Raw genomic sequence first — 23,404 nt, 5'->3', positions numbered from 1 at the left:
TTTTCTTTCAAGCAGTTCTCTCATGTTTATGCTCTTTTAAAAGACTCTTGAACTTCTTCTTGACTGGTAAATGATTGTTTGGATTGCACAGCATATGTCTGCCTTCTTCAAGAAAAGTATCGTGATGTCTCTGCCTCTGGGAGTAAGGCTTGAGACTAAGGGGCAGCAAGTAGAATAGTCTGCATTTATTAGAGCTCAACAGATCAGTAGACTGTAAATATTGATAGTTCTATTCCTAGCTCTCAGGTTAGTCGATCTAACTGAGGGCTGCTGAACTCTGTCAGGGCCATTAACACATCATAATGGTGTTTGCTGATTCTGGAAAAGTGATTAACTGTGCTTTTGTCCCAAAGTTAATATAATTTATTTTTAATTTTTAAAAATTTATTTATTTATTTATTTATTTTTTGGTGGGGGCTACTCTTCGTTGCAGTGCGCGGGCTTCTCGTTGTGGTGGCTTCTCTTGTTGCGGAGCATGGGCTCTAGGCACGCGGGCTTCAGTAGCTGTGGCACGTGGGCTCAGTAGTTGTGGCTCGAAGGCTCTAGAGCACAGGCTCCGTAGCTGTGGCGCACAGGCTTAGTTGCTCCACGGCATGTGGGATCTTCCCATACCAGGGCTCGAACCCGTGTCTCCTGCATTGGCAGGCAAATTCTTAACCACTGCGCCACCAGTGAAGCCCCCATTGGTTCTTTTTTTTTAAATGTATGTTGGCTTATGTTTCAATCAGAGTCATTCAAATCAGTTAAATATTACACAAGACACCATTTTGTAATAACAGCCTATAGCTTATGAAGGCAGCAGTAAAAATGCCACAAAAATGCTTTGAGCCATTTAGAATCCTGGGTCCTTCTGAGTCTTTCTGTGATGCCCCAGATGCTCAGAAGTCACGGATTTTGAAGGTCAAAAGTTTGACATCTCTACATGACACTTCAGGAACTATTCAGAGCTGTCCCCTCCAGCTACATTCACCTGCCTTCCCTTCTCTGAGAAGAGGACTAACACGGAACTTCTCACTGGATTACACCCCAGGGTGGACAGACACACTCAGATATGCTCAAGAAGTCATCAGAGCTCTGAAACATAGTCCCCAGTCAAGGAGTCAGAGGACTCATGGTTTTTTCATCCCTACTGAGTTTCTGGAATATTCCTTATTCTGACTTGAGTGGGTCCACCTTCTTTAGTCCTGCACGTTCGAGTCTTCCCCTGATAACACTGGTCTTTCTCTCTGTTTCCCCACAGGGCGTATTCTACCCCCTGGAAAACCTCACAGATACCCCCTTCTCATCAGTTCCTTTTGTGCTCCCGGAACACAGTGACTCTATGATCTACATTGGAATCTCCGAGTATTTCTTTAAATCTGCGTCCTATGCTTATTTTACAGCTGGGGCTTTCAACGTCACTCTCACCACAAAAGAGGTGAGGAGAGTTAACGGATGATGACAATCGACACCAACATTTAATCTTGTTATAAGTATCCCATCATGGGGGTTTTTATGTCATAGTTTCTATTCCTGGGCCTTTGTAGACACTATCACTCCTAGCAGGACAATGAATGAAGGGATTGTAGAATGAATGTTGATACTAGTTGGGGAGTTGTTGGGTTTCCAGTTCTGCTAATTTCAGCTTTTTATGATACTGGGCCACTGTTCTTCTAGACTGATCTTCAATAATACCAAGAAGCCCCTCCACTACTTATTACCTGTGACAAATATCTATGAAAATTTGGTAATTTCAATGTACTTATCTTCTCTGTGCCAGATTTTCATCATTTGGAAAATGGGAATAATAATGTTCCATACTCATAGGGTTGTTATGGGCATTAAAGAGGTTTAAATATACGTAAAGCATTCAGACCAATGCCTAGCACAGACTACGTGCTCTATAAGTGTTGATTATCATCATCATCATCATCATCATTATTATTTTATTATTTGTGTTATGCCAACATAAAGATTTCTCCTGTTAGTAATTACAATTGACATCTACAATGACCAGTAAATAGCACAGATATTCATTGATCCTCTTTGTCACGCCCCTCCCTTTTATAATGAGAACTCTCTCTCCAACCAGTCAACTATCAACTTTTATTGAGCATCCCTTATGTATCTTTTCATTCTCTAGGCCTTAATTATACAAATAATTATAAATCTTGTGTTCAAAATGCTGGTGGCAACACCAGCTGCCATACAGTACTGAGATTTAGACACTTCTAGCTTCAGACTTGAAAACCATTCATCTATGAAGGTAAATTACTTATGCATCGTATGTCTCAGTAACCTCTGAAAAAGAGGACAATAACACAAGACCTTGGTAGCCACTGTAAAATGTTTACACATGGATCATACCCATATGATATACACTGTGTTCCTAAGGTTAAAAGGCCCTTACTCAAAAGCAGTGTAACGTCCTGTGTGACCTAGGACAAGTCACTTTACTTCTCTGGGCCTCAGACTTCCTGTGGTTGGGCTATAAAATAATCAGTCACCTTCAAACACTAGGCATTTTTGGTGCAACAGCTTCATGATTCATAAAAATTATAGGGAATGCTGCATTTTCCCTGAAAATACAACGCAGGTAAAAACCTTACAGTGACATGATGGTCTTCATTTTCCAGATTTTCAACCATTTGATTCGCAACTCTCAAGGCCTTGGCAGCATGCTCTCCCGGGTGAGTGCTCAGGGTTTCACTCCTTCATGGTGTATTTGGTTTCACTGCAATTACTTCCGGAAGACTTTTTGGTTCTTTATGTTCCTTTCTGGTCCAAGCTTGCACCATATTTCCATTCTTAAGAGTTTTTCTTTTAATCAGATATCTACAAATATTAACTGAACAGTACAAGTTACTAGGAAAGACATTGTACACAGAATAAATCATTTGTTCCTTCCATAAGGTTCCACCACACTTTAAATAATTAGCTTAAATGGGAAAGGACGGAGTAGTGCCACATTGTGACTTTAGTAAAACAACTATTAATATCATGCTGTCATGGGATCTGAGTATTGGACATAGTATACTGAAAGGCTCAGGTTTGCCCTGGAGGACAGAGAGATGCTCGTGTAGCATCCTGGGTTTAGAGCAAGGATCTTGAGTCAGACAGACCTAGATTTGAATCCCAGTTCTATAACTTACTCATCTGGAACCTTGAGAAAATTACTTAACCTCTCTGAGACTCACTTTCTTTAGTTGTGAAATGGGAATTCCAATAGAACCTGCCTCAGAGGGAGTTTGTGGAGATTAAATGCGATAATACTGAAAGTTCTGACATGGTGCCTGACACACAGTATGTGTTCAATAAATGCCAGCTGTTATTATTATTATCTTGTTGTTATTGGTATAATTATTAAAGAGATTTTTCTGTTCTAACTGTATGATGTAAGTTTTAATCACCACAGGCCACCCCAAATTTGTGATTTCCCCTCTTCAACTCACGACTCCCAATCTCTGTTTCTTTCCCTGAATGTGGGCAGATTGCAGAGCTGTACATCTTGTCCCAGCCCTTCATGGTAAAGGTCTTGGCAACAGAGCCTCCCCTGGTCAATTTATTACCGGGCAACTTCACCCTAGACATCCCTGCCTCCTTTGTGATATTCACCCAGTCCAAGAACTCGACTGCGAAAACCATCGTTTCCATGGACTTTGTAAGTCTGCGGGGACAGGAGGGCAGCCTACGGATACCAGTCCTGTTCCTGCAGTAGACCACTGACCAGCAGGGTCTACTAAATGTTTGGAGGGATGGGATGTGATCCATCGATTAGGAGAGAGGACAGGGTTGAGGCTGGGGTGGGGGTAGGTATGGGAGGCCAGTGCTCATACCCCCCAACGTTGTAAAATAGCTCTCCCCGCTTCTCCACGTCCTGTGTGCCCTTCCCTCTGCTTCAGTTACATTTATAACCAAATTTCTTTTTTTCTTGAAATAAGTCAGTCAAGGTGGAATTCAAGTTTATTTGAGTAGATGAAGGCCAAATGCAATCTGAGAGAAAATGACTGAACAATGAACCTTAGTGAGATGTCTCTCTCTCCCTCTCTCTCCCCCCCCTGCCCCCCACACATGCAAAAGAGAGATTAGAAGAAAAGGAAAAATAATTGAAAGGAGATCTTCAAACAAAAAGTCTCTATAGTTAGTTTCCCTACCTGCAAGACAATATTTTTAGAGCTATTTCTTTCCAATATTTTTTGAGATGAGAGTGAAAGTGAAGTTTATCTTTCTACTATAGGTAATGATATTCATGGCCAAAATGGATAAATTCACTCATCTTACTAATGTATGCTTTTGTTCTCTGCAGGTTGCTAGTACCAATGTTGCCCTGGCTATTTTGGGACAAAGACTGATCTGCTCTTTATCTCTGAAAAGGTAAGCTCAGTTGATGTGACTGTTGGATGGTAGTAATAAGTGAATCAACAGACCTTAGAGACAAGGGAACAGAAACAAAACAGGTGAAGTTACCATTCAATGGAACATGAATCACTTAAACATTTCTCCTATAATAGTCCAGGTAATTTCAAAATATGGACCTAACTGAAAATTATGTTATGAAGTTTTTCTTTTTTCTTCCCATTAGACAATATTCAGATAAATTTGGCAACAAAATTATTGTAAATTTAATTCCACAGTGTAAATTCCCATTCTAATGGTACAGCAGTGTAAAATAAAGTTCCTCTTCAACAAATTTAGAATGGATGCTATTGAAGAAAGAGCATGAAACTTTGAGGTCAAGGAATGAAGTTTCAAATCCCTGCTCCCCGGTTCCAGAACCGTGATCAAGTCTGTTGGCCTCTTTGAACCTCAGTTTCCTTATCTGTAAGATAATGAAGTTGGACAGAATCATCTCTGAGTTACCTTCAGGCTCTGACACTCTGATCCCTTTACTAAAGTGTAGAATTTAACAAGACCATGCCCCATGGCCTGGCTGGCTCTCAAACGCAAACTATGCAGTGTGAAAGGGCTTGAGCAGGTCATGTACACAGATCATTGAACACTAATTGCCACTGGGAAGAACCACCTGCAAAGCCCGTTCTCCTCAGCCCAATAAAGCCCATAGTTGAAGCCATGAATCAGACTACCTGGGGCGGAGGGAGGCAGGGGAGGATATACAGAATAATCAGATGGCCCAGGCTAAATCCATGAAAGGACAAAAAGGAAGCAATAAAACAGACAAAGAAATCCTAGTCTGAAAAGGTTGGGAAACCAACAGAGGGAAAAAGTAAGTCAATCACCATAAGTCAAATTGATGGTTAGGAAGACTATTGTAGAAACATGGAAAATGTTTTCAATAAAATAATATGAAACCGAATATGCAGAATACAGAACGGCATAAACACAACAGTCAGCCGTATAAAATAGCTTTCCATCTGGATAAGGAAGTGAATTACAAATGAAGGGTTGTGTTAGACTATGAGATTATGAGTCGATTGTTTTCTCAAAATTTTCTTTATAACTATGTTGTTTTCCTGATAAAAGGAACAATAAAAGCAAAAAGTAATATGGCTTCCCAAAAATAAAAGATTTCATGAAGGCTTTCTCCTCAACTTTACCCAGGCCTTCAAAGAAGGACTAATTTCTCCATTAAATTCTAAAGGCACAGTGGCCAGAGCCTATGAGACTTCAGGGACCCATGAAAATGTTTTAATATATTTTAAAATAAGAATTTTAAACTGAATACAATCCAGACTGGATTATACTTATCTTTATAACAACACAGTCTTCAAAGATAATTTTTAATGTTTTTTTATGGAGGAGGGGCTCCTGAAGGCTTCAGGCTACCAGAATTCATAATGTGGCCCTGTTTCTAGAGGATCAAAGCTGATGAAACTCTAAACCTTGATGGGTGATGCTTGAGATGGCAGTTTTTTTTGTTTTTTTTTTTTGTTTCATGGTTTTTTTTTTGTTTTTTTTTTTCACACACACACACTGTATTTTATTTTTACGAGAGATAAATAGACTGACACCAAGCATTGTACATGGATGACCACAAAAAAAGCAACAATGATTGCAATTACCAAACATGAAACACACTCATACTATGTCATAATATTGACATTCAGTCCAGTAATCCTCCACTGTAACAGCTCCTTTACTTTGCAGTGAAAATTGATTTGTATATTCTTTGCCTCTGAGTCCTTGTGGGATTTTTTTTTTTTAAATTCAGACAGAAAGTCACAAAAATTATACTCATCCTCATCAGTTCACTCAGTCCCATGTAATTAATTTTTTTTTTCATCTTGATCTTTTGTTAGCACTTTTATGAGTTCATCAGTTTTTCATTAGAGTTCTGAAAATGCTTATTCATTCAGTTCAGCAGTATAGTCAGTTACCAGAAACCTGTACTTGTCAGAGTCTTTTCCATGAATTTTTTGAAGATGAAACCCTTTTATAGGAACATATTTGCAAAAGCATCAGAGTACACCCAGAACTGTCTGTAAATGACAAAAGACTTAAAAATGACCACGGTTAAAGATTTGATGAAAGTTCATAATAATGCAGTTGACAAGAAAATTAGTTATTTCTGAGATATACATTTTAAAGTAATAACTAGGATTATGACTTATAACATTATACCAGAACATATAAGATTTTTAGAAATTTCATGTAATGTCTGAAACATTTATATTAACATATTTCCATACATATTTCCATACAAATACAAATATAAGATTTTTAGAAATTTCATGTAATGTCTGAAACATTTATATTAACATATTTCCATACATATTTCCATACATATACAAATATAAGATTTTTAGAAATTTCACGTAATGTCTGAAACATTTATATTAACATATTTCCATACAAATAACCCAATAAAAGTTTAGTATTAGTTGTTTTGTTTGTTTTTTTATACTGCAGGTTCTTATTAGGCATCAATTTCATACACATCAGTGTATACATGTCAATCCCAATCGCCCAATTCAGCACACCACCATCCCCACCTCACCGCAGTTTTCCCCCCTTGGTGTCCATATGTCCATTCTCTACATCTGTGTCTCAACTTCTGCCCTGCAAACTGGCTCATCTGTACCATTTTTCTAGGTTCCACATACATGCATTAATATACGATATTTGTTTTTCTCTTTCTGACTTACTTCACTCTGTTTGACAGTCTCTAGATCCATCCACGTCTCAACAAATGACTCAGTTTCGTTCCTTTTTATGGCTGAGTAATATTCCATTGTATATATGTACCACAACTTCTTTATCCATTCGTCTGCTGATGGGCATTTAGGTTGCTTCCATGACCTGGCTATTGTAAATAGTGCTGCAATGAACATTCGGGTGCATGTGTCTTTTTGAATTACGGTTTTCTCTGGGTATATGCCCAGTAGTGGGATTGCTGGGTCATATGGTAATTCTATTTTTAGTTTTTTAAGGAACCTCCATACTGTTCTCCATAGTGGCTGTATCAATTTACATTCCCACCAACAGTGCAAGAGGGTTCCCTTTTCTCCACACCCTCTCCAGCATTTGTTGTTTGTAGATTTTCTGATGATGCCCATTCTAACAGGAGTGAGGTGATACCTCATTGTAGTTTTGATTTGCATTTCTCTAATAATTAGTGATGTTGAGCATCTTTTCATGTGCTTCGTGGCCGTCTGTATGTCTTCTTTGGAGAAATGTCTATTTAGGTCTTCTGCCCATTTTTGGATTGGGGTGTTTGTTTCTTTGATATTGAGCTGAATGAGCTGTTTATATATTTTGGAGATTAATCCTTTGTCCGTTGATTCATTTGCAAATATTTTCTCCCATTCTGAGGGTTGTCTTTTCGTCTTGTTTATGGTTTCCTTTGCTGTGCAAAAGCTTTGAAGTTTCATTAGGTCCCACTTGTTTATTTTTGTTTTTATTTCCATTACTCTAGGAGGTGGATCAAAAAAGATCTTGCTGTGATTTATGTCAAAGAGTGTTCTTCCTATGTTTTCCTCTAAGAGTTTTATAGTGTCCAGTCTTATATTTAGGTCTCTAATCCATTTTGAGTTTATTTTTGTGTATGGTGTTAGGGAGTATTCTAATTTCATTCTTTTACATGTAGCTGTCCAGTTTTCCCAGCACCACTTATTGAAGAGACTGTCTTTTCTCCATTGTATATCTTTGCCTCCTTTGTCATACATTAGTTGACCATAGGTGCGTGGGTTAATCTCTGGGCTTTCTATCTTGTTCCATTGATCTATGTTTCTGTTTTTGTGCCAGTACCATATTGTCTTGATTACTGTAGCTTTGTAGTAGAGTCTGAAGTCAGGGAGTCTGATTCCTCCAGCTCCATTTTTTTGCCTCAAGACTGCTTTGGCTATTTGGGGTCTTTTGTGTCTCCATACAAATTTTAAGATGATTTGTTCTAGCTCCGTAAAAAATGCCATTGGTAATTTGATAGGGATTGCATTGAATCTGTAGATTGCTTTGGGTAGTATACTCATTTTCACAATGTTGATTCTTCCAATCCAAGAACATGGTATATCTCTCCATCTGTTGGTATCATCTTTAATTTCTTTCATCAGTGTCTTATAGTTTTCTGCATACAGGTCTTTTGTCTCCCTAGGTAGGTTTTTTCCTAGATATTTTATTCTTTTTGTTGCAATGGTAAATGGGAGTGTTTCCATAATTTCTCTTTCAGATTTTTCATCATTAGTGTATAGGAATGCAAGAGATTTCTGTGCATTAATTTTGTATCCTGCAACTTTACCATATTCATTAATTAGCTCTAGCAGTTTTCTGGTGCCAGTTTTAGGATTCTCTATGTATAGTATCATGTCATCTGCAAACAGTGAGAGTTTTACTTCTTCTTTTCCAATTTGTATTCCTTTTATTTCTTTTTCTTCTCTGATTGCCGTGGCTAGGACTTCCAAAACTATGTTGAATAATAGTGGTGAGAGTGGACATCCTTGTCTCGTTCCTGATCTTAGAGGAAATGCTTCCAGTTTTTCACCATTGAGAATGATGTTTGCTGTGGGTTTGTCATATATGGCCTTTATTATGTTGAGGTAGGTTCCCTCTATGCCCACTTTCTGGAGAGTTTTTATCATAAATGGGTGTTGAATTTTGTCAAAAGCTTTTTCTGCATCTATTGAGATGATCATATGGTTTTTATTCTTCCATTTGTTAATATGGTGTATCACATTGATTGGTTTGCGTATATTGAAGAATCCTTGCATCCCTGGGATAAATCCCACTTGATCGTGGTGTATGATCCTTTTAATGTGTTGTTGGATTCTGTTTGCTAGTATTTTGTTGAGGATTTTTGCATCTATATTCATCAGTGATATTGGTCTGTAATTTTCTTCTTTTGTAGTGTCTTTGTCTGGTTTTGGTATCAGGGTGATGGTGGCCTCATAGAATGAGTTTGGGAGTGTTCCTTCCTCTGCAATTTTTTGGAAGAGTTTGAGAAGGATGGGTGTTAGCTCTTCTCTAAACGTTTGATAGAATTCACCTGTGAAGCCATCTGGTCCTGGACTTTTGTTTGTTGGAAGATTTTTAATCACAGTTTCAATTTCATTACTTGTGATTGGTCTGTTCATATTTTCTATTTCTTCCTGATTCAGTCTTGGAAGGTTATACCTTTCTAAGAATTTGTCCATTTCTTCCAGGTTGTCCATTTTATTGGCATAAAGTTGCTTGTAGTAGTCTCTTAGGATGCTTTGTATTTCTGCGGTGTCTGTTGTAACTTCTCCTTTTTCATTTCTGATTTTATTGATTTGAGTCCTCTCCCTCTTTTTCTTGATGAGTCTGGCTAATGGCTTATCAATTTTGTTTATCTTCTCAAAGAACCAACTTTTAGTTTTATTGATCTTTGCTATTGTTTTCTTTGTTTCTATTTCATTTATTTCTGCTCTGATCTTTATGATTTCTTTCCTTCTGCTAACTTTGGGTTTTGTTTGTTCTTCTTTCTCTAGTTTCTTTAGGTGTAAGGTTAGATTGTTTACTTGAGATTTTTCTTGTTTCTTTAGGTAGGCTTGTATAGCTATAAACTTCCCTCTTAGAACCGCTTTTGCTGCATCCCATAGGTTTTGGGTCGTCGTGTTTTCATTGTCATTTGTCTCTAGGTATTTTTTTATTTCCTCTTTGATTTCTTCAGTGATCTCTTGGTTATTTAGTAACGTATTGTTTAGCCTCCATGTGTTTGTCTTTTTTACGTTTTTTTCCCTGTAATTCATTTCTAATCTCATAGCGTTGTGGTCAGAAAAGATGCTTGATATGATTTCAATTTTCTTAAATTTACTGAGGCTTGATTTGTGACCCAAGATGTGATCTATCCTGGAGAATGTTCCGTGCGCACTTGAGAAGAACGTGTAATCTGCTGTTTTTGGATGGAATGTCCTATATATATCAATTAAATCTATCTGGTCTATTGTGTCATTTAAAGCTTCTGTTTCCTTATTTATTTTCATTTTGGATGATCTGTCCATTGGTGTAAGTGAAGTGTTAAAGTCCCCCACTATTATTGTGTTACTGTCGATTTCCTCTTTTATAGCTGTTAGCAGTTGCCTTATGTATTGAGGTGCTCCTATGTTGGGTCCATATATATTTATAATTGTTATATCTTCTTCTTGGATTGATCCCTGGATCATTATGTAGTGTCCTTCCTTGTCTCTTGTAACATTCTTTATTTTAAAGTCTATTTTATCTGATATGAGTATAGCTACTCCAGCTTTCTTTTGATTTCCATTTGCATGGAATATCTTTTTCCATCCCCTCACTTTCAGTCTGTATGTGTCCCTAGGTCTGAAGTGGGTCTCTTGTAGACAGCATATATATGGGTCTTGTTTTTGTATCCATTCAGCCAGTCTATGTCTTTTGGTTGGGGCATTTAATCCATTCACGTTTAAGGTAATTATCGATATGTATGTTCCTATGACCATTTTCTTAATTGTTTTGGGTTTGTTTTTGTAGGTCCTTTTCTTCTCTTGTGTTTCCCACTTAGAGAGGTTCCTTTAGCATTTGTTGTAGAGCTGGTTTGGTGGTGCTGAATTCTCTTAGCTTTTGCTTGTCTGTAAAGCTTTTGATTTCTCCATCAAATCTAAATGAGATCCTTGCCGGGTAGAGTAATCTTGGTTGTAGGTTCTTCCCTTTCATCACTTTAAGTATATCATGCCACTCCCTTCTGGCTTGCAGAGTTTCTGCTGAGAAATCAGCTGTTAACCTTATGGGAGTTCCCTTGTATGTTATTTGTCGTTTTTCCCTTGCTGCTTTCAATAATTTGTCTTTGTCTTTAATTTTTGCCACTTTGATTACTATGTGTCTCGGCGTGTTTCTCCTTGGGTTTATTCTGTATGGGACGCTCTGCGCTTCCTGGACTTGGGTGGCTATTTCCTTTCCCATGTTAGGGAAGTTTTCGACTATAATCTCTTCAAATATTTTCTCTGGTCCTTTGTCTCTCTCTTCTCCTTGTGGGACCCCTATAATGCGAATGTTGTTGCGTTTAATGTTGTCCCAGAGGTCTCTTAGGCTGTCTTCATTTCTTTTCATTCTTTTTTCTTTAGTCTGTTCCGCAGCAGTGAATTCCACCATTCTGTCTTCCAGGTCACTTATCCGTTCTTCTGCCTCAGTTATTCTGCTATTGATTCCTTCTAGTGTACTTTTCATTTCAGTTATTGTATTGGTCATCTCTGTTTGTTTGTTCTTTAATTCTTCTAGGTCTTTGTTAATCATTTCTTGCATCTTCTCAATCTTTGCCTCCATTCTTATTCCGAGGTCCTGGATCATCTTCACTATCATTATTCTGAATTCTTTTTCTGGAAGGTTGCCTATCTCCACTTCATTTAGTTGTTTTTCTGGGGTTTTTTCTTGTTCCTTCATCTGGTACATAGCCCTCTGCCTTTTCATCTTCTCTATCTTTCTGTAACTGTGGTTTTTGGTCCACAGGCTGCAGGATTGTAGTTTTTCTTGCTTCTGTTGTCTGCCCTCTGGTGGTTGAGGCTATCTAAGAGGCTTGATGGGAGGCTCTGGTGGTGGGTAGAGCTGACTGTTGCTGTGGCAGTCAGAGCTCAGTAAAACCTTAATCCACTTGACTGTTGATGGGTGGGGCTGGGTTCCCTCCCTGTTGCTGTGGCGGTCAGAGCTCAGTAAAACCTTAATCCACTTGACTGTTGATGGGTGGGGCTGGGTTCCCTCCCTGTTGGTTGTTTTGCCTGAGGCAACCCAACACTGGAGCCTACCCGTGCTCTTTGGTGGGGTTATTGGCGGACTCTGGGAGGGCTCACGCCAAGGAGAACTTCCCAGAACCTCTGCTGCCAGTGTCCTTATCCCCACGGTGAAACAGAGCCACCACTCGCCTCTGCAGGAGACCCCCCAACACCAGCAGGTAGATCTGGTTCAGTCTCCCCCAGGGTCACTGCTCCTTCCCCTGGGTCCCGATGCACACATTACTTTGTGTGTGCCCTCCAAGAGTGGGGTCTCTGTTTCCCCCAGTCCTGTCAAAGTCCTGCAATCAATTCCCACTAGGCTTCAAAGTCTGATTCTCTAGGAATTCCTCCTCCCGTAGCCGGACCCCCAGGTTGGGAAGCCTGACGTGGGGCTCAGAACCTTCACTCCAGTGGGTGGACTTCCGTGGTATAAGTGTTCGCCAGTCTGTGAGCCACCCACCCAGCAGTTATGGGATTTGATTGTACTCTGATTGCGCCCCTCCTACCGTCTCACTGTGGCTTCTCCTCTGTCCTTGGACGTGGGGTATCCTCCTTGGTGAAGTCCAGGGTCTTCCTGTCAATGATTGTCCAGCAGCCAGTTGTGATTCTGGTGCTCTCGCAAGAGGGAGTGAGAGCACGTCCTTCTACTCCGCCATCTTGGTTAATCCTCCGAGATGGCAGTTTTAATGGTTGAGAGGATGGGAGCCGGAGAGCAGGAGATGAGGAGGGAAAAGACCAAAGGTGAAGAGCTGGCAGTATCTGAGCTAGGCCGAGAGAAAGGAGAGAATTTGGAAGGTGGTTTGCCTGAGCCGCAGGACTGTGAGGCCTCTGTCTGAAGACTGAGAGCAAAGGGCTCTAGGAAAGGGGAGCTGGAAATCTGGAGTGATGGGGGAGTATGCGGGCAGGGCTGCTAATTGAGGCAGCAAGCTCTGAGAAGGTAGAAGCATTTGCACTTGAGCGGGGTTCTGGTTTACTGGCAGGATCTGAAGGAAGGATTTAATACGAAAGGGACTTCAGGCTGTGGCAGGCAGGTAGGAAAGATCTTAAGTTGCAGAGAGACCAAGTTTGCTTCTCTGCTTAATTGGGGTTAACCCTCACCTCCAACATTCCTACCAGTAAGAAACTGCATGTACAGTGGGAATTATGTTTATTTATGGGAGTAATTGGGAAAACTGATGGTAATCTGCTAAATTCACATCATCCAAAGGGATGTTTGAATTCATTCTCCAGCTTCCGGCGGTCCACAAGCCTTCTTTGACCTTGTGAACACAAACCTGAAAGGAGGACTCCTGCCTGCTTGAAGTCTCTTCCAAACACCCCTGTGATCTCCTTTAGATTCACGTGCTGGGGAGGCTTCCTGCACCCTGAGGCCTTAGTAAGGTCTGAACAAGACCACCTACATAATTTGTGAGGCTTGGTGCAAAATGAAAGTGCAGACCCCCTGTTCAAAAATAATGAAGAATTTCAAGATGGAGACAGCAGGGCGTTAAACCGAGCACAGAGCTCTTCTGAGCACGTGCAGGTCACGTGCACTGAGTCTGAGTGGGGCTCCTGCAGCGGGTACTATAGCAAACCTCAGGCAGCGAGCAGACTAGGGGCAAAGCAAGTGGGCCTGGCATCACTCAGGCCTCAGGCAGTCAAACCCAGAAGCAAGACCACAAAGGAGCAGAGGCTGTGCTGAAAGAGCAGCCTTAGCCTTTGGCAGCAAGAGCAGTAGCCCCGCCTCCCACACGGGCCACAGCAGCCAATGCCTCCGCTCCTGGGCTCCACAGAGCTGCTTTTCAGGGTGAGCTGGTTTGGTCTTAAGTGGCATCATAGAGACACAGCAGGAAGAGGTGTAAAGTGGATGGGGATGCGTGAAACACCCCTGAGGAGAGCCAGGGAACACAGGGTCTCTGAATACATCTCCCCAGAACACCGCGGCCTTCCTAACCGTCCCCTGCCTGAGGGCATCTCTCTCTGGAGCTGCTCAGGGCTGGCTACCTAGACATGAGATGCAGAAATCAGAGGCGAATCCAGGGTGGTGAGTTTAGAGAGGTGGGGAGATCATGGGCTTTGGAATCAGACTAGCTGGTGCAGGTCCCAGCCCGGATCATTAGCTGTGGGATCTCAGGCAAGTTTCTTAATCTCTCTGGGCCTACATTTTCTCCTCTATAAAATGATATAATAAAACCTACTTCAGGGGGGTGGGATGGGGAGGGTGGGAGGGAGGGAGATGCAAGAGGGAAGAGAAATGGGAACATATTGTATATGTATAACTGATTCACTTTGTTATAAAGCAGAAGCTAACACACCATTGTAAGGCAATTATACTTCAATAAAGATGTTTAAAAAAAAAAAAAAAAACCTACTTCAGGGAGTTGTTGTGAGGAGTACATGAGTTAATACATGTAAAGTGCATGTTAAGTGTTGAAAAAAAATGATGGCTATGGCTATTATCTAAAATTATGGGGACTGGCCTCAGCCAGGGGAAGGAAGGGCTCAATTATACAAGATCATGCCAAGAGCTCTATTCAGAAAACACCTCACTCCCCTGTCTCCTGTCCAGTGATGGCTATTAGAGAAATTGCCTTTTGTTCTACCATTTATAACTACACTTTATCATTGAGCCTTTACTATCTGCTGGTCCTGTACCAAGCACCACACATATATTACTTTATTTAAACCTCACAGCCCTGTATCTCCAGGATCCGGCACAGCGCTCCATAAATGTCGATTGAATGAATAATCCTGGAGATAGTTTATCATCCCCATTTTCCAGCTTGTAGAGGTCAAATAACTTACTCAAGTGTTGACCAAAATAAATGGACTGCCAGATATTTCTCCCCAGCAAAGATGTGTGTATTCAGGATGAGCAGAGAACTGCAGTTTGGGGTCTGTAACCATGGTGAGCCCTGTGCAAGTCCCCACATGGCAAGGGAAGGAGAACCCTTTTATAGAGGGAAAAGGAAGTTGGGAGGGCTGTAGTAAACAAAGAGTCCATGGCTTTTCTTTAGCTAAGTCCTTGCCAGGAAACAAGAGGAGGCTTCCTTCTTCCTGTTGGGCTCTGCTGTCGTCACAGGGTGTGAGAACTCCCCCTGCTGGTCTCCAGACTCTATTGAACTGAGCTTTCTATTTATTAGTAATTTTTTATGCAAGTCACAGAGCTATTGAATGGCAGAGCTAGAACTTGAACCTGAGTGAGTCTTCAACGCCATGAGTGGTTGTTTACTTACTACATTGTACTGCCTTTGATGTGGTGAATAGCTAAGTCTTAGAAAATGAGACTTAGACCTACAACTTATAAAATAAATACCTTTGCCTAGAGGAGAAAACCAGAAGCACGGAGTCAGGTTAAAGTGAAACAGGATGTCCTTTCTCAATGTTAAGTATTGATAGAAAAAAGAGAAGACACTGGCATTGTGTGTCCTGAAATGGAAAAAACACACAGCCCTTTTCTCATTGCATTAAGGAACTGAGTGAAGGAAAGAATAAAGAAAGTGAAAGCTGGGAGTACTAGTAATAAGCTTGACCTTTTTGTGTATGTCCAATTAAAAGCGCAGGCTCTGGAGTCAAGCATGTCTCATTTTGAATTCTACCTCAGCCATTTGCTAGCTGTGTGACCTTGCACAAGTTAACTAACCTCTCTAAGTATCCGTTTCCTCCTCAGCAAAACAGAGCCCCTGTGTAGAATGTTGTATTGGTAGAGATGAGAAAGTATGAAAATCACAGCGACCAGCACATAATCAGTGCTCAAGAAACATCTGTTACTGCTACTAGTAGTACTTTATTCTCTTTCCTTATTCTAGGATCAAAGTTTGGCCAAGTAAGAGGGAGAAATTGGTCCCAAGACACATGACAAGTCAGGAGGGTCTTAAAAGCTGTGGAGTTGGCCCATAAACCAGATTCTTACAGCTTTTTCTATATTTGAGGCTTTTGTTCCAAACAGTTCTGTTTGGAGGTAACTCCAATCCAGGTTGGTCTATTTGGAGGTAACTTCAATCCAAATGTCCATGTAAACATTTTTGAGACTGATTCAGGGACCAAATTAAACAACACTTTCCTTTTGATGGTCTTCATACACATGACTTAATTCTAACCCTTTTTCTTAATCGCATGCAAAGCTCAAGGCAATCAAATGCACATTATTGTTCAACCATTTAGAGCTTGGAACATTTTTTTTACATTCCCTTGACTGTGGATTTGGATACTCCCAAACTGCACCCCACCCCACTACCACACACACACACACACCCCTATCTACCTGCCCTGCAACCCCTCCCATGCAACACCGTCAGAGAATGCAAATATAGCTGACTACAAGCAGATAGTATCACCACCCAACTCCACTTCTCACAGTTGGGCAGATAAACATTTCCCAGCGTGAGCCATCTGTTGAGAAATAGAAAGGAAAACAAGTCTGGGAAGAATGGATTCAGTTTCTGTTGGAACGGTGCTTGGACAGGCCAGCAGAGCTCAGGCTTGGCAACTGGGCTGATCTCCATCTCCATCCTCCCTCTGAACTACTGTTGAGGCCAGGGTAGAGGAAGGCCACAGTGGGGAGCCCCTAGCGGAGGTGGAACCCCGAATGACTTCTTACCTTTCTCCCAGACTCACTTGGGGAATTTCTAGACTGCAGAAGGCAATGGAGTTAAAATACTGGGGAACTCTGCCTCATCAAGAGTGTCCTTTAATTCTGGAGTGGGCTCAACACATTCCTCCCCTCAAAACTTTTCATCATTGGATTAAATCTACAGCCTAGGGTTTTCAAGCTCTTCAATGTCTGGTCCTACCTTTCCAGCCAGCCAGTCTTACCTCCCATAGCTCCCTAAATGAACATTTTGCTTTAGGTGCTTCACCCTCAAGGTGACCTCAATTCTAATAGATACTTTCCCACCCATCCTTTATCTGCTTGTTTATCCATACATCCATTCAATGAGAATTTATCGAGCACCTATTACGTGCTCTGCACTGTTCCTGATACCAAGAGTTGAGAGAAGAACAATGGTTTCTACCTTCCAGGTCCACAGCCTGGTGAGGGTAACACTCAGACTTTTTTAAATTAATTTTTATTGGAGTATAGTTGCTTTACAATGTTGTGTTAGTTTCTACTGTACAGCAAAGTGAATCAGCTATACGTATACATATATCCCCTCTTTTTTGGATTTCCTTCCCATTTAGGTCACCACAGAGCATTGTGTAGAGTTTCCTGTGCTATACAATAGGTTCTCATTAGTTATCTATTTTATACGTAGTATCAGTAGTGTATATATGTCAATCCCAATCTCCCAATTCATCCCACCCCCCCTTCCCCCTTGGTATCCATACTTTGTTCTCTATGTCTTTGTCTCTATTTCTGCTTTGCAAATAATATCATCTATGCCATTTTTCTAGATTTCACATATGTGTGTTAATATACGATATTTGTTTTTCTCTTTCTGACTTACTTCACTCTGTATGACAGTCTCTAGGTCCATCCACGTCTCTACAAATGACCCAATTTCATTCCTTTTTATGGCTGAGTAATATTCCATTGTATATATGTACCACATGCTAATGGACAGGGTAGGGTGCCTGTACATGGTAGTATACAGAGTGCTTCTCTCAAAGGGCAATTTATTTCTGCTCCCCCCCTCCGTATTACACACACACACACACACACACACACACACACACACACACACATAACCCTCGCTGGTCTCATCACCTTTACACACCTTCTCAGAATTCCTGCAACAAGTAGTGTGTAAACCCACAAAAGAGCACCTGAATACAGGCTGCTTTGTATTGTTCTCTAATTGCTTCCTGTACATAAAGTTTCTCCCCATCCCTCATAAATATAGATATAAATAAAATTCTTCACATTGCCTAGCACATTACCAAGCACAGAAGAAGCACCTGGGAACCTCTCAGCCTGCCAATCTTTTCTCCATACTGCAGCCAGAGTGATCTTGACAAAACACTGACATTCCCCCCACCCTTCAAGACTGAAGACAGGGAGTTCCACTGGAGGGATGATGCAGAAGTAAGACTCTAGACGTGGGCAAAAGTGAGCCCTAGGAAGCTAAATGGGGAAAACAAGATGAGTCAACATCGTATAATGGAAGGGAGCTTTGGGACGGCTTCAAGAGATCTGTGTTCCAGTCCCAAATCTGCCATTAATATTCCCCTCTTTGGACCTCAGTTTTCCCATGTGTAAAATGAAGGAATCCTCCCTGTTGATTACTATTGCTCCATAGTACAATTCTCTTGATTACTATTGTTTCACATTACTATTACTATTGATTACTATTGCTTCATTTTACTATTACTATTGATTACTATTTCTTCATATTACTATTACTATTGATTACTATTGCTTCATATTACTATTACTATTGCATTGAACATCAAGTGTGTATGTTGGGAGGACTACCTGTGGATCAGTCCTTGGAAAAATGGGGAAAGAGGCAATGTTGGCCTTTAGCTTTATCATGAAAATCACAAAATGTCAAGCATGAGGACAGGCTGTGTTGGGGAGGTGAGGGACTCCCTGCTAATGGGACCTATAGCAAAGGTTCTGTTGGTATTTGACAAAGAATATCAAGGGCATTATGTGCTGGCCTAACTGTTAGCATTTCTCCTAGTTATAATACCAGCATTGATAGAGGGCTAAGGATATGCTAGGCACGGTTCTAGGCATTTTATGTGCATTATTTCATTCAATCTTCACTATAGGCCTATAAGGTAGGTACCATTCTTATTCATATTTTGTAGATGAGAAAACTAGGATCCAGAGAGAGTAAGTAATTCTATGTAGTAAGAGGCAGAAATGGGATTCAAACTCAGGCGTTCTACAGAATCCCTATTCTTTAACAATTATACTATACTGCCTTTCATATCAGATGGCCATCACAGCTAACGTTTCCCTTATGTGTTCTGACTGAGCTGCTAAAAAAATTATACATGTAATACCTCCTTCAGAGGGGTGTGGCCTAGACTGAGCATAGAACTTAGAGTCAAATAGAGTGAGATTTGTCACCTGCACCTATCAATTGCTGACTCTGTGACTTGGGAAATTTACTTTCCCTCTCTGATCATCAGTTTTCTTGTCTGCCAAAGGGACAGTAATAGTAACATTTCTTACAGGGTCATTATGAAGATTAAATTTTTGAATGTTTACAAAGCTCCTAGGATAGTCCACGTCCTACAGTGGCACTACCACCATCATCATCATCATTGTCATATTTATTAATAAGGGACCGGCCTGACTCGGGGAAGTTATAAGGTTGAGTTCAGAGCAAGAAGACCTAAAAACTGTTTCTTAAGAATGTTCTGCATTCCAAGTGGCCAACAGTAAGTCGCATATAGCAAATGCACTTGGGCAACCCATCCTGGTTACAAATCCAAGCTTTCTTTTACCCCTGCTCTTCTTCTTAAGCAGCAAATATAGGGGTAAAGATGTACTAGAACACTATGTTCTTACAAGTTTCTGTGGTTTTTTAAATAACGGCTTATTGAACTAAAGAAAAAAAAAGTTCCCTTTCCTTTTTGTTTCTTTCTTCCGATACGGTTGTTTTTAAGTCTTCCCTCCTTTAACTTTTTCCCATTGGTTTTTGTTGCTTTGTTTTGTTTTCAGCTTCTACCTCTCTTTGCCAGAGTCCAGTCGCAGCAATACTGAGGTAGGAATCAGAGCTCTGAGTCCCCGTACAGGGAAAAATGAGAATTTTCCTATATAGTAGCTGGATGATTGTTTTCTTTGCCTCTGATTGTAGGTTTTAACTTTAAAATTCTTTATGTAGCTACTCATCCACCAAGCCTGTTAACTATTAAACTCTCCAATTTACTTTTATCTATTCAAAAAGACTTTCAAAAGAACTCAAAAGACAGTTAAGACTGTGTAATGTTGGGGGGAAAAAACAGACATTTCATTTTTTGGATAAAATAATCCTCTAGAGTTAAATTTAAGATTCAGACTACCAAAGGATGATGCTCTATATAAATTATTAGGCTATGATTAGGTTTGCTCTTCAAAGGATATCTACCCATCTCCTAAAATTAGGTCAAGGCTGGTTGTGTAGATGCCTCTTAGGAGGGTCTAGCCTGGTGACCTCCTGACTGGAAGAGGTCATCCCAACATGCGACTTGGAAACCCCCCTCCCCAAGCTTCAGGAAGATCAGCCAGATCACTAATTGGTGCCCCTACCCTCATGTCGCTTATGTTCTAGAGCACTGGTTCTCAACTAGGGTCAATCTTCCCCTCCAGGGGCGTTTGGCAATGTTTGTAGACATTTCTGAAAAATGACAATGGTATATACCAGACATTTTACATAATATTAACTTGTTTAATCCTGATAACAACCCTCTGAGATTAGTACTATTATCTTCATTTTACAGTTGAGGAAATTGAGGCACAGAGAGATGTTTCCCAACATCACACAGTAAAGTGGTGAAAACAAGAGATAAACCTAGGACATCTGCTTCAGAGCCACCTTTGCTAAGCTTCAAAGAGGTTCTTATTATTGCTAAGCATACAGGATGCTTAAAAAATATTCACTGAATGAACTGGTGTTCATCATAGTGCATTTGTTTTTAATACCTAAATCTTCCCAGGAACCAGCAGTTTGCTAAGATTATACAACTACCATAGTTTATTAAAGATAAATTGCATGTTCTGGTGGTACTATTAACTATAGAGCATGACATAATACAAGGAAGCTCCTGTGGCCAGGGTTCCCAATAAATTAATGGAAGACTACTAATTGGAATATCTATTAGTCATTTGAGATTATCTTACTTGATAAGTATCTAAGCTGTTATGTTTGCTGCCACCATGTGGTCCCTCTGCATTTGTTGCCACCATGATCCACGGTAAAGAGGAACCAAAATGTCCATCCTCAAAGAGGAAAAAAGATTAGGAAACCCTGTAAAATGGCTTCCCACAAAATAGCTTTCAGTGTCTGAAAGGTAGAATATCTCTATGGGGAGATGCTAATTATTGCTTTCAGTCCCGATAAAGTCTGGGAGAGTACATGTCCAAACCAGGTATGGTGCTTTCAAAATGCCCTGATTTGGCAACTGATTCAGTTTCCCCTTTCATTTTAGGTCTTGAGGTTTGAGAATATTCTGTCCTCCATTCTCCACTTCGGAGTCCTCCCACTGGCCAACGGTAAGGGATTCTTGGGAAACAATGTGACACTGACATTGGCTAAGTGTTGGGGATTGTCTGGGACTTTCCATCCTGAAGCTTGTACTTCTAATGTGTTATTATGAATCGAGGCCAGCACCAGAATTGACAGAGTTTGTACCATCAACGATACAGTTTTGAAGTTAGATATTCCAGGTCCAGGCCTTGTTAACAACTCTACTTGCAGACTCAGCAAGAACGGCTAACTCTGGTTGAGTTAAGGAGATTAAAACCACTCTCCTTAGGCAGTCAAGAGTCTCCTTCAGGTCAACCAGAAATGAGATGATGATCCCTAGAAGGTGTCTCTGTGGTTCTTATGCAAAGACCACCATCCGGACAGGCACAGTTTTAATGAATGACAATCCTAGGCCTTCTCCCTACACTGCAGTTGTTCACAAACTGTAGCATCTTGAGTTTGGCTTGGTTAAAATATGCTTTGTACTGGAGATCAAAATATCCTCAGGACCCACTAGTTAAGTTATTTTCAAAATACAAATTGGACAAGTTGCCAGCATTTTTCTGCCATCCAAATGCCCATAGTTGCAGGTGCATTTTCATTAAGCACAGATTAATTAACCATTCTTTCAGGGACATGCTAGGGACATATCAGAGAGAATGAAGACACAGAACCAGGAAGAATGGAAAGATAAATTATCAAAAAGTTTCTTGTTAGTCTCTTACTAAAAAGTTTACTAAATCTTCCATGCCCATGCCCAATTATTTTACATCTTGTTCTATATTTTAGCAAAATTGCAGCAAGGATTTCCTCTGCCCAACCCACAAAATATCTCACTCGTCAATTCAGATATTGAAGTTCTTGAGGTAAGAATTATCAATATTAATTGCCCCATTTCTTTTCATAGTAGAATATACCTCTCCCTATTTTGCTTACTTTTTGTTTTATTTTGTTTTGCTTTGTTGTTTCCCAGCCCGAGGAATTTTATAAATAAGATGTTTAGCTCTTAAAGCCCATAATTAACAATGAAAAGCACTTAAACTTGAGTTTAAAAATCAGATCAAAGTGGAAAAAAAAACCCATCAGACCAAGTCTGATTTCCCTTTGAAGCCAAGTTTATTCACACCACACTACAAGAAGATGCACTAGTGCACTGTATTTCATTTGTTCCACAAGACAACTTGTAAGGCTGGGATTATTAATCCCATTTTATAGATGAGGAAAGTAAGACTCAGAGAGGTGAAGTGGCTTGTGTAGCTGGAAAAGGGCATATTTGAGACTAGACTGACTCTTCTGATTCTCTCAGTCAGTAAACTTTTGCCTGAACCAAAGACCCTCCTCTGGGTTCAGGGATCTGTTGTGAGCTGTTTCCTGGTTAATCATTATTAACAAACTTCAGAATACCTTGTTTCTTCCTTTCTGGGAATCATAAGATTCTGACAGAATTCTCCAATCCTATATACTACCCTGCACTCCCTCTTCCCTCCCCCTGTCCCTTTCTATAACTGCTTAAGTCATGTAAGGTGACAAGAATCCAAAATGGCCTGTTCCTGTGTCTGAGGCACTCACAAGGGGGACAGGGGTAAGGAAGGGTATTGCACAGTAGGGCCTGCTAAAGAAACCACGCCTCCCCAACCCCTCAGGCAAACCCAGACATCCTATGGCTCCAGGTGCCCCAAGTTTGATATCGTCTTCATTGTTGCATCCTTTTCAGGGTTTCCTTTTGATTTCCACCGACCTGAAGTATAAAACGTCCTTAAAGCAGCAGCCAAGTTTCCATGGTTGGGAAGCTCTGAACCTGATAAGTGGACAGTGGAGGGGGAAGCTAGCCCCTTGATTGCCTGTTTGGAGTCCACTCCAGGAAGTAAATGGCCCTTAATCCCACAGCTCGTGTAAACCCAGAGCAGGAAGATGGTACACACAGGAATTGTAAAGCCCTTGCGAATTGCTGGAAGTTTTCTTTTTCAAGCCCTCATGGATGTAGAGGGAGGCAAACAGGGTGAAAGAGCTCAGTTGGGATGTGTGTGTTCCCATGTGTGTGGAAGGGTATATGTTTGAATGTGTGTTCACGTTTGAGTGCATGTTGTGTGTTCCTGTGTCTATGAGATTCTGGGGCCAAGAGTGAGGCATGTACTTCTAAGGAGGTGCATGAGAAACTCTCAAATACAGATTTGCATCAGTGGTTATCAGCGGAGA

At 40.6% G+C, this 23,404-nt stretch overlaps 1 protein-coding gene across 1 annotated transcript in view; it reads left to right on the top strand.

Moving 5' to 3' along the window:
• Positions 1–23,045, top strand: part of BPIFC (BPI fold containing family C) — a 45,426-nt gene extending 22,381 nt beyond the window's left edge. Inside the window, exons 9-16 of the mRNA XM_068561385.1 lie at positions 1,241–1,417; positions 2,616–2,669; positions 3,470–3,640; positions 4,286–4,353; positions 19,705–19,747; positions 21,171–21,234; positions 21,998–22,074; positions 22,923–23,045. Of these exons, the coding sequence (XP_068417486.1) occupies positions 1,241–1,417; positions 2,616–2,669; positions 3,470–3,640; positions 4,286–4,353; positions 19,705–19,747; positions 21,171–21,234; positions 21,998–22,074; positions 22,923–23,045 (777 nt within the window). The remainder of the gene's footprint in view (positions 1–1,240; positions 1,418–2,615; positions 2,670–3,469; positions 3,641–4,285; positions 4,354–19,704; positions 19,748–21,170; positions 21,235–21,997; positions 22,075–22,922) is intronic.
• Positions 23,046–23,404: the final 359 nt, after the last annotated feature.

Source organism: Eschrichtius robustus, chromosome 13, assembly GCF_028021215.1.
Source record: "Eschrichtius robustus isolate mEscRob2 chromosome 13, mEscRob2.pri, whole genome shotgun sequence".
Classification (NCBI taxonomy): Eukaryota; Metazoa; Chordata; class Mammalia; order Artiodactyla; family Eschrichtiidae; genus Eschrichtius; species Eschrichtius robustus.
This window is presented reverse-complemented; position numbering and strand designations above follow the sequence as displayed.